The sequence below is a fragment of the Crocuta crocuta genome, unplaced genomic scaffold (genome assembly GCF_008692635.1).
Source record: "Crocuta crocuta isolate KB4526 unplaced genomic scaffold, BGI_CrCroc_1.0 scaffold278, whole genome shotgun sequence".
NCBI classification, from domain to species: domain Eukaryota; kingdom Metazoa; phylum Chordata; class Mammalia; order Carnivora; family Hyaenidae; genus Crocuta; species Crocuta crocuta.
This window is the reverse complement of record NW_027532173.1, coordinates 1,482,832-1,494,803: the sequence shown is the minus strand read 5'-3', so window position 1 is coordinate 1,494,803 and position 11,972 is coordinate 1,482,832. Positions and strand designations below refer to the sequence as shown.

General features: G+C 40.4%; 1 protein-coding gene across 5 annotated transcripts in view; it reads left to right on the top strand.

Moving 5' to 3' along the window:
* The first annotated feature begins 256 nt into the window (after positions 1-256).
* The window catches only part of ATM (ATM serine/threonine kinase), a 124,243-nt gene continuing 112,527 nt past the window's right edge, over positions 257-11,972 (top strand). For all 5 annotated transcript variants that reach the window (XM_077777446.1, XM_077777445.1, XM_077777447.1 and 2 more), the window contains exons 1-5: positions 257-441; positions 3,940-4,037; positions 4,117-4,229; positions 6,341-6,486; positions 10,512-10,676. In XM_077777446.1, coding sequence (XP_077633572.1) covers positions 3,966-4,037; positions 4,117-4,229; positions 6,341-6,486; positions 10,512-10,676 — 496 coding nt within the window. In that variant the 5' untranslated portion in view covers positions 257-441; positions 3,940-3,965. The remainder of the gene's footprint in view (positions 442-3,939; positions 4,038-4,116; positions 4,230-6,340; positions 6,487-10,511; positions 10,677-11,972) is intronic.

Sequence of the window (11,972 nt, the reverse complement as noted above, 5' to 3'; positions counted from 1 at the left end):
CTCGAGGGGCGTCCGAGCCGTTCTGCGCCAGCCCCCTGGTCGCCGGCCTCCCCTGCTGCGCCCTAGCGGCCCATTCCTCGACGCCGCGCTTTCTCCCGCCCTCGCTGCGATCGCGTCGCGGACTTACGAGCCGGGGCTCTTCTTCCAAACGCCGCGCTGAATCCTCAAGCGCGTCCCCTTTCCCTGTCCCCGTACGGCCCAGACGTCACTGGGTGACTTGATTAATCATGCTTCCCACGCCCTCTTCTTTATTAGATTTGACCCACGAGCATCTGTTGAGGTGTCAACTAGATTGGCGTGCGTAGGAGCGCGGACTGTGAAGTGAGTTTTGCTGGAGCTGGAATTCTGGTTGGCGTTTATGCTCCGGGGCTGTGCTGTCTCCCCTGCGATCATTTTGGCCCGTGGTGAGCACTCCAGAGCGTTCGCTGCTGTTCTTGCCAGGTACCGAGAAGTTTTAGGATTTTACTTTACTTTTTTATTCTTTGTAAGAGCAGAGGGAGGGAGAGTGTGAATCCCAAGCAGGCTCCAACTTAGCGCGGGGCTGGATCGCACGACCCTGGGATCATTACCTGAGAAGAAATCGAGAGTCTAATGCTCAGCAAACTGAGCCACCCATGCGCCCCGTTGGGTACAAGAAGTAAAGGGACTCTTAGAGCTCAGAGGAGGGTAATCTGAGAGAGAGCTGTGATGGCAGAGGAGTAAAGGAGGTTGTGTGGTGAGACCTCCAGTTGTTCACTTACCCCCGAGGGGGATGATAGGGGCCTTGCAGACAAGGGGAAATGCGTGTAAAGGCACAAAGCGGCGGAAAGTTCTTGACGCTCAAGAGTGATGTCTGGCGTTGGATGAAATAGATGTGGGCGATTTTAGCATGGTGGGGTCTTAGAGGCGGATGAGCTCACCCTGGGAGAGCATAGGTTGAGAAGTAAGGACACAAAGATAGTCTTGCAGGTGTAGGTAGAAGAACAACCGGTAAAAGAGACTTAGGAAACGAAGTATTATGATAATTGCTAGCAATTTGGTGACATTTTCTGTGGTCCAGGCACTGTGTTAAACACACACACGGATACCTTTGACCTAGGTTCTAGTATTGTTTTTCATTTTATCATTGACAGAACTGAAATTTAGAGGAAGTGGCTAACTTGCTCGAGGTTATACAGTTTGTAAATGACAGGACTAGGATTTGAACCGGCACGATCTAACTACAGAGCCCCCACTATGACACTGGGAAAGACTGGCATGCCAAGGGCAGAATTATATGCAGGAAGATGGGGTGTAGGGTTCATTGTCAAATTCTGCAAAGGGATCAACTTGATGGAGTTAGAGGAACGTTGGATTTGCCAATTCGGAGGCTGTTGCTTAGAAAACGTGCATCGTTCAGTTGTGTGTTGGTAGTGGAATCTACATAGTTTGGGAGGAATGTATTAATCGAATTCTACATGATCTGTTGCTCAGACAGCTTTAGCTGACTACTTTGTAGTTCTTTGGTTTTCTTTCAGTTCCTCCAATGTAGCATGCACTTTTCCATCTTTGGACCTTTTGGTGATACTAGTCTCCCCTGAAATGTTGGCCTTCTAGCTGTTTCAGTGATTGGCACCTGTTCAGATCTTGGCTTTGTTGTAACCTCCTCTGAGATGTGTTCTCTGGCACCTTATCAGAGGTGATCTTCTCCATTGTTGTATACTGTGTTTCTTTTGAGTCGTGTATTAAAATGTGGAATTATACATTGGTTTTTCAGGATACTCGTTTTTCCTCACTCTCCCTCACTGGTTCACAAGGGAGGATTTGTGTCTCTTACCCTTAATATAGTACCTCAAGCACAGTAGTTGCTCAGTAAATGTTGCGTGTATCAGTGAATGAACATTTCCTGATTGAACTGTTGTGTTTTCTTGAAAGTAATTCATCTTTGAGAAACGGAAGAGAGAAAAACAGAAAGAAGTCAGCAGAAAAACCACAGCTTTAAAAAAAGAAAAGTTGAGGCCTACATCTTCCTGGAAGTGTCACATGTTCAGTAAACATGCAATTTTTTTTTTTTTTATGTTGCAAACAATGTCTTTAGTATATCTAGAAATAAATGTGCCTGTGTTTATGATTCTTCGGGTACTGCTCACATGTTTTCATCAGTTAGAATCCCAGTTTGATTTTCCGTATTGACTCGGTGCAAGAGGGTTAAGAGTAAGAAGGGGGAAGAGTCCTAGACAAAATTGTGAGGAAGGGAGATGAAGATAACACGAAAATGAAAATAATAGCTCTTTTCCTTAAGAAGTTTATGACCCAATGAATAAGACTGTCAAGTAAATAACAACCTGTAATCTACAGCAGCGTAGAGGAGGTTGTACTAGGGATAAGAGTTGGAACAACCAATGAATAAAAATGGAGAAGCGAGTTAGACCTTTCTCCCAGTGAAATAGGTAAGCTCATTAGGTAGTGTGCCTTCACTGAGTGTTTAAAGAGAGTGTTGAAGGGGCACATGGGTGGCTCAGTTGGTTAAGCGTCCGACTTTGGCTCAGCTCACGATCTCCCAGTTCGTGGGTTCTAGCACAGTGTTGGGCTCTGTGCTGACAGCTAGCTCAGAGCCTGGACCCTGTCTTCGGATTCTGTGTCTCCCTCTCTCTCTACCCTCCCCTGCTCACGCTGTCTCTCTCTCTCTCTTTCTCTCTCAGAAATAAAACATTAAAAAAATATATTAAAAAAATAAAGAGTGTCGAAATAATTTTGTAGGGGTTATTTCTTCCTTTGTACGAAGATGGTCTCTCAGTTCCAATTTTAAAATCCTGTGAGTTAAATAGTGGCAGGGAAACATACTTGATCTTTAAAGAATGAATAGAATTTATGTGAATGCATCAGTAAAGGACTTCCCCTCCTCTCCTTCTTGAGGTAGGTAATACACAAAAAAGTACACATTTTCTTTGTAAACATTTATACTTTAACAAAAATGAAGCTTCTTTATAAAGAGACTCAAAATTAATGACATAAAATGCTGTTCTTATGGGACTTTTTTTAAAGGTCCTCAAAGGAAGGCTTGATTATGTTAAAAAAACCTAAGAGAAGGAAAACTACAGCATTGGCATTAAAGCCCAGTAAAATGTAGTTGATTTTTGACTTTTGCAAAGGATATCGCTGTAGTATTTTCTTTTAAAACAGGAACGCAATTGTTCTTATAATTTTATGTTTTAAATGAGAACCATAAAGCCAAGTGAGCCTTGAGTGCTAGGCAAGGCTTAGCAGCTCTAATAACCTCCTAGGTATCAATTCCAAAGCACAAGCAAATTACGCTATTCGCTCAACAAATGACACATCACTGCATATAAGAAAGGGTGCTGCTATTAAAGGGTTAAATCCCTATGTGCCCTTTTCCTTGTTCTTGACCTGGCTGTCTCCTGTTCATCTTTTACATTTTAATTTGAGTATCTTTAGATATTATGTTTCCTAGAAAAGGCCTCAGGGACACCTGGGTGGCTCAGTTGGTTTAAGTGTCCGACTTTAGCTCAGGTCACGATCTCACTGTTAGTGAGTTTAAGCCCCGCGTCAGGCTCTGTGCTGACAGCTCAGAGCCTGATCCTGCTTTGGATTCTGTGTCTTCATCTCTCTCTGTCCCACACCTGCTCACGCTCTGTCTCTCAAAAATAAATAAATAACATTTTTAAAAATTTAAGAAGAAAAAAGAAAAGGTCCCAGAACAATAAATTAGGTTTTCTGTTTTTATGTCAGAGCAATAAACTATATGTTTTCTATTTTTATCCCACTACTGCACACAAATTTACATGTTGAAGCTTTGTTTTGATATATTCTTAGAAAATCTCATTTGAGCATGAAAACATTAAGAAAAACCACTGTATGTTTGAACACAGTGTACCTCCAGTTGTACACTTTGACCTGACTATGCATTAATACCACAACCTGAAGGTCTAAAGTAATTTTGCATGTATGTATTTTTTACAGTGACGTGTTTTCTGAAATTCTGAACCATGAGTCTAGCACTTAACGATCTGCTTATCTGCTGTCGTCAACTGGAACATGATAGAGCTACAGAGCGAAGGGTAGTAAGCTGTAATTTTATCTTTCCTTGAAGTGAGTGTGTGATTGGCAACCCGTTACCGTGTTCTTCTTCGTTTCCAGAAAGAAGTTGAGAAATTTAAGCGCCTTATCCGGGATCCTGAAACTGTTCAACATTTAGATCGGCATTCAGATTCCAAACAAGGGAAATACTTGAATTGGGATGCTGTTTTTAGGTATTCCATTCTAATTCTTTTTTGTTTTTTTTTTAAAGACACATTTATTCAGCGTCATGATCAGACTATTACATTTAGCAATCAACAGCATGGGTGCAAAAAAAAAAATCTACCTTAAAACCCTTTGTTGGAATGCTTTATTTACACTTTCCACAGAACAGAAACTAAAATAATCTGTTATACAATTAGTCACAAATACAGTCCTCGAGTTTCTTGCCTNCCGCAGCTGTTCAGGCTCTTTGGGAGACTCTGACTTAGACATGACGGCAGTGGGAGGGGAGACTTTATCAATGCTTACTCAGCGGCGTCCACGGGCAGAAAGCCCATTCTAATTCTTTTTAGCGTCTTTAGTTTTCTCTTTCATTTTTATTTGCTGTGATATTTCTGTATATGTAGGTCTTATTTATCCTTGTGCCTTGCATATAAAATTGGTGCCTAATAGTTACCTGAAACAATTTTTAAAGGATGTTCATATAGAAAAAGTTAAATTTCTAAGTCATTCAATCAGTACAAGGTCTTAGACATATCTCACTCAAGATTAGAGAAAATTCTGGGGTGCCTGGGTGACTCAGTATGTTCAGCGTCTGACTCTTGATTTCAGCTCACATCATGATCTCATGCTTTATGGGTTCGAGCCCTGTGTTAGGCTGTGTGTGGACAGTGAGGAGTCTACTTGGGATCCTCTCTCTGCTTCTCTCTCAAAATAAATTTAAAAGAAGATTTGAGAAAATTCCTTTCATACTTGTTAGTTCAAAAGAGTTTATTTCCAATTTGAGAATAAAATTAAGTTATAAAAAATACTTTATTATTTTTACTTCTTTTATTTATTTATTTATTTCTAGGAGAGAGAGAGACAGCGCGAACAGGGGAGGGTCAGAGAGAGAGGGAGTCACAGACTGAAACAGACTCCAGGCTCTGAGCTGGCAGTCAGCACAGAGCCCGACGCGGGGCCCGAACCCACGAACCACGAGATCATGACCTAAGCGAAAGTCAGACGCTCAACCGACTAAGCCACCCCGATGCCCCTATTTTTACTTCTTTTAAAGTTTGTTTATTTTGGGAGAGAGAGAACACAGAGGAGGGTGAGGGCAGAGAGAAAGGGAAAGAGAGAGAATTCCAGGCAGACTCTGCACTGTCAGTGCTTGTGGAGTTTGATGCAGGGGTTGAACCCATGAACTGTGAGATCATGACCTGAGCTGAGACCAAGAACTGTATGCTCAACCGATTTAGTCCCATAGGTGCCCTTGTTATTTTTACATCTTTATTGTTCTAAGCAAGTGCCATATGTTAAATTTTAGCAAAAAAAATTACAGAATAGTATACATATGCCATTAAGAAAAACAAAATTCACTCATTGCAAAGACAGAATTGATTGCTAGATTGGAGTGGCAGACAGAATTGATGCCTTTTTACATTAAGATACAGCTTGTCGCTATGAAGTCTAACTAGAAATAGATTATAAGACTAAGGAAACATGAGTGGAATATTTTAAATTAACAGAATACTGGGAAACATGAAACAACATTTTCATTGAAGAGGAAGTATGAGTATTTGTTATTGTTTAGAACACTTTTATTTTTACCACTTATATGGTACTAGAATGACTTCCAGATTTCAGTGCAGATAACATGAAAAATGCATGCTTCTTTTCCTCTGGTTACTTAGTGTATTTCAAATACCACAACTCTAGGTATTATCTAAGGATGAGTATTTTGGGTAAGCTCATCAGATAGGTCAGAGATGCGCCTGGCACTTCCAGCTACTCATGAATATTTTCCAGGCAGGCTTCAGTCAAAGGCTGGAAGTGTTACCAACTGCCTAGGGAAGGGGTGGGTTGTACAGAATAACAGGTAAGAAAGAATCAAGAGCCCTTATAGCGTTGTAAACTTTTAATAATAAGGCGAGATCACGGAGGCTCCGGATCCAGACCAGACTTTAAATTGGTGTGGTGGGGCCTAGGCCTTGAAAGAGAAAATTGTTGTATGTAGGTGGTACGTTGATTAAAGCATTGTGGCTTGTTCTCTGTAAAATGGCATACGGATTTTTGAGAATTATTATAATAACTTAAGCATTTAATGAGTTTTCTGAAGTTCCACTTTGTTTTCTTGAAGATTTTTACAGAAATATGTTCAAAAAGAAACAGAATGTCTGAAAACCGCAAAACCAGGCGTATCAGCCTCAGCACAAGCCACCAGGCAGAAGAAGATGCAAGAAATCAGTAGTCTGGTCAAATACTTCATCAAGTGTGCAAATAAAAGTAAGTGCCATTGTCAGTTGTAAAGACTGGTCTAGGGAGAGGGACTCTTGCCTGGGTTTGGTCGGAATGTGTTGAGCTAACAGTTGAGTGCTCACTCTGATTTCTGGTATGTATCTTGGATTTTAATACTATAGATTTAAGTATTTGGATGAATTTACGCAAGCATGGAATGGCAGCCTCGGGTGGAAAGATTAAAGATTACGATTCCAGCTGCCCATTCTTCTTGGACCCCCTCTATTGGTTCGTAGCACGTCGGTGGCCTTAGTGATCGAACGGTGGCCTTAGTGATCGAACGTAACCTTCTGAGGCTTTTTTTTTCTGTCTTTGAAGGGCTTTAATTGTCGCGAAAACCTGTCTCCTGTTGTTCTTGCTTCTGCCTTCGGGGGCAGTACAGGCAAATTGTAATAAATTTTTTCAATGTGACATCCTTTGAGGTGTCTGAAGTTAGCGACAGCATTTCCTCTGAGGCTTCTTCTCTAAGCTAAACAGATAATTATCTTCCTTCGGCTCATATGACCTAGTTTTTGTGTCGTTTCTTTTGAATTTTCTTCAGTTTAATTCTATCTCAAAGTCTGGGACTCAATTCGACGTATGCTCTGATTGATACATAGCGGCCCAGGACTTTGACTCTCTACTTCTACTAACTCATTTAGAGATCAAGGTGGCTTTCTTGGTAGTCAAAACCCATCCTCTTGACTATAACTGTGCCTACTATTTGATTTTAAAAAAATAACTGTAAATTTTTTGCTCCTGATGAGCCAATATTTTCATTTTGAACTGGTGTGGTGAATATTTTAAAGAGTTGATATTTTTGAAACAAAATGCAGGATCCTTGTAGGCTCATGTAAGGAAATGGGCTTCATGCATTCCTGAAAACTAGAAGCAGAGATGTTTTTACAGACTCTTGGGCTCAAATGCTGTTCACTCTTCGTAGACAAAGATGTGTCTTTGAGACGCCAAGGTCAGTTTAAGAATCAGAAAGGCCATTGAATTAGTATATGTTGGACACCTGAAAGAAATATAACACTGTGGATTAACTATCTTGAAATTAAAATAAGAAACTTTAAAATAAAAAGAATCAGAAAAGCCCAGTGTTGATAAACATTATTAAGTAGAAGGACATAGAGGGTTAGCAAATGATATTTTAGAATGGTGCTATGAGATTTGAGTCTAAAAAGCAGTGGCTTCATCTGACTTCGGCTCAGGTCATGATCTCATGGTTCGTGGGTTCGAGCCCTGTGTTGGGCTCTGTGCTGACAGCCAGCTCAGAGTCTGGAGCCTGCTTTGGATTCTGTGTCTCCCTCTCTCTCTGACCCTCCCAGTTTCATGCTGTCTCTCTCTCTCACTCTCTCTCTCTCTCTCAGAAATAAATAAAAATAAAATAAAATAAATAGCAGTGGCTTAGCAGAAATTTATTTTTCCTGCTCCGAGATGCCAGTTGTGTGGATAGGGGCAAGCCTGTGTCTGGGGCTCCAGCACCGACAGAGGAAAGCTACTCTAAAATACTCTGCAACTGCTTTTGCCCAATATGATAGCCTTGCATTTATTAAAATTTGATTTCTTGGCTACTGACATTGGGTTCTAAATAGATTTTTTTTTCTTTCATAGTTTTTTGTCAAGTTGGTTTCCATGTAACACCCAGTGCTCATCCCAACAAGTGCCCTCCTCCATGCCCATCACCCCCCTTCCCCTATCCCTCACCCCCATCAGCCCTCAGTTAAATAGATTTTAATCCATACTTAGAGAGTTAGGAAGAGAAAGATCCCCATTTGTAGCTCCCCAGAAAAGTTTGTAGCAGTAATTTTGCTTTATTTTTTATTTTTTTTAACGTTTATTTATTTTTGAAAGACAGAGCATGAGTGGGGGAGGAGCGGAAGGAGAAGGAAACACAGAATCTGAGGCAGGCTCAAGGCTCTGGGTTGACAGCACAGAGCCTGACGTGGAGCTCGAACCCATAAAGTGTGAGATCATGACCCAAGCTGAAGTCAGACGCTTAACTGGCTGAGCCACCCAGGCACCCCTGTAATTTTGCTTTAGAGTGAAAAGACCTTTAACTGCAAAATTAACAGTGGACGTCACATTTGAAAATGTGTGAAAGTATCAATATTTTGGTTTACAGGAATGAGTAGATGAAATTATCAATATAAGATCATTTAAATGTTTAAAAATTGGTTGTTTTTATTTGAGGCTTCCTTTTCCTTCAGGTTTAACTTTGAAATTTTTTCTGATGTTTATTTTTGAAGGGGAGAGAGAGAGAGAGAGAGAGCGAGCGAGTGTGAGTGTGGGGGAGGGACAGAGAGATGGGGAGACAGAATCTGAAGCAGGCTTCAGGCTCTGAGCTGTCAGGACAGAGTCTGATGCGGGGCTCAAACTCACGAGCTCATGAGCTGTGAGATCAAGACTGGAGCTGAAGTCGGATGCTTAACTGATTGGGCCACCCAAGGGTCCCAGTTTCAGGTTTGACTTTGTAACTTAAATGGTTTTCATCTCAGAACAAAATTAGAGTGTTACTATCATGTCATTTCACTTCGTTGTGTTTTTCAAAGAGTTGGGAGAATTGATGGGAATTGAAACACATGTCCAGGCTTTGCCAGGCTTATTTAGCATTGGTGTTCAAGGTAGACGAAAGAAACAGATTAAAAAAAGATAGCTGGGAAGGAATCACTTAGCAAACACTGTTCCTTCTTTTATGGAGGCATTTATCTGCTTCTGCCCAAAGCACATGTGCAAAACGTTAAGTTCTATGAGGTGCCTTAAATCCTTTTCAGCCAACTTAGTTGTCCTCTGGAGGCAGATTTTTTTTAGAAAAGAATGTCAGTATAATTCTTGAGGCATTTCTCAAATTTGACAGAGGAAGGAAATATGTTAGGACTAAGACCATAGGGAAATGTGATTTCATCCTGACATTAATTGATGTAGTTACTCAATAAATGTTTACTAAACCTAAACAGATACTATTTAGGACAGTTACTGGGTTGTGTTGTGATATAGAGATTAATTCATTCCTTAGGGAGGTTATAATATAACATATGTTATGGATAAGACAATGTAAGAGACAGATGCACAGGGTGTTAAAGCAGAGGATTGTGGGAGTGTGAATTTCATCATTGGCCACAGATGCCTAAAATTATGATGTAAGCTGCAAGTGGAAATGATACTCAAATTATGTCAGAGTATATTTATTTATCATAGTTTGATGGTTCTCACCATAAGAAAATGCTAAACTAGAATATAATCAGATATGTCTTCACTTGTGACCTGCTGATAGCTTATAACAAAAAAATGTTACGGGTGGTTTTAAGATTGTTAATGTTGAAATACAATAAAATTTTAGCTGCAACATCAGTGTGATTTGCTGAAAATAAGAAACAGTTTTTAAATGTCCTTTTGTTACCTTCAATAAGATACCTATTAGTAGTGAATTTTTAGGAACTCTAACAAATAAAAGTAGAAATATTACTGTCTTACATACTTACATGTCTCACATGCTATTGTAGGATTTGAAAGTAATTTGGTTTTCAAAATAAATATCCTCCTTACAATCTCAGGTTATTCTAGTGAATTCATTCTTTTTAAAAAGTACCAAGAAACATTGGATCATTTTAGATCATGCCAGAAATTGTGAATTATTAAGGATAGGATGAATGATTGTCTTTGCGATATATTCACATAGAGATCAGCAAACTTCTTTTGTCACGGGACCAGACTATAAATGTTTTCGACTTTTCAGGCTCTCTGGTCTCTGTCTCAGTTATTCACCTCCGCTGTTGTGGCATGAAAGTAGCCATAGACAATACATAAAAGAATGGATGTAGCTGTGGCCCCGTAAAACTTTATTTTCCAAAACAGGCAGCTGGCTGCACTTTGCCCATGGGCCACAGTTTGCTAATCGCTGCTCTATGAGAAAGAGGTTAGTTAATAGTAATTTCCCAAGTGGAATTATTTATATAGTTGTAATTCCAGGTGTTCTTGTTTTTCTTAAGATTTGCATATTTTTATTTACTTGTTTGTTTATTTTTAAATAGGAGCACCCAGACTGAAATGTCAAGAACTCTTGAATTATATCATGGAAACAGTGAAAGATTCGTTTAATGGTAATGTTTTTGGAGCCGACTGCAGCAACCTCTTGCTCAAGGATATTCTCACAGTGAGAAAATACTGGTGTGAAATATCTCAGCAACAGTGGCTTGGTATGTTTGGAAGTTTGTTATTTTTGAATCTTTTCTGTGAAATGAGATGTCACTAATAGACCAGTCAGAATGTGTATCCCCCAAAAGACCTGTCTGTTTCACAGTATCCTAGTAAAATTAAACAGTTACAGAATCCAACACCTAGTTTTATTTATTATGGACTTCCCAAGCTACTGTGTTTTTTTCAGAGATTAGGAGTTACAGAATTGAAAGAAGCCATCCCTGTCCTCAAGAACTTGACAGGGCAGTGGCCAGAAAAAAACAAGTAAACCAAAACTCATGACACACTATGTCATAGATATGTTTGGGCGCAGCAAGTTCACAAATCAGTGACACCCAAACCCCACCAAAATTAAAGTACAAAGAAGAAAACCAGGAGGGAGAGGTGTCATAAAAGCGAAAGCAACAGAGCCTCAGGTTGGAAGGGCGATAACCTGTTAAGTGTGGTAGAAATGGTAAAACACCTAAGAATCCATTGGATTAGGTTTGTAGCAGGTCGCTTGTGAGGTAACGCCAATCACAGCGGTAGCACGGGAGGTGCAGGCCCCACTGACTGCCAGATAAGGAGAGTGGGTGCCAGGGAGGGACCTCGTGTTTTTCACAGCCTGTAGGTGAAAGTTAGTAGAGACCACACAGGAAGGAAGTTAGGGTCAGAGGCTGAGACATTTAAGCTGGTTGATTTCAGCGGTGGAGCATTTCTGTTGCTGACTGGGTTCAACGGGTGAGAATGACATTTGGCTTCCATGAAGTCACTCTAAGCCATATGCCACGGTCGTCTAATACAGCCACCTCTGAAAATCTAAAAGCTCAGTATTTTTCATTGGAAGTATTCAGGATAAATTGTGCTAACTACCTGAAAAGGCATTTGTCTGTATTATTTGTTGTCAGTTTCTTGTTTCAAAACGAGATACATGTGGACCTGACCAGTGCCTTGCGTTATACTTTACTGTTCCCACGTGAAGAAAAGCCTTCTGAGCTGTTGTGTTAATTTCTTAGGTGTCATCGGGGCCCTTTATTCTTGTTCTGAACATAAGGGAGGCTGTGTCCCAAACTCAACCTTCAACAAGTCTGGTAGAGAATAGGCTAGTGATATCCTGGATGCTGCGACCTCTCTCTGACCAAAGTGATCCATCCTAGAGCTTCAGAGGGTTTGCGTATTTTAGATGATTACATGTAACCATGGGTCTTGCTGAAACAAAGGCGGTCCTTCCTGAAGTATCCTGTGTATGGTTCCATCATCTGGTATCTTCTCTATAATTCTCTTTCTATTTTTAACCGTACTACACTTCTCACCAT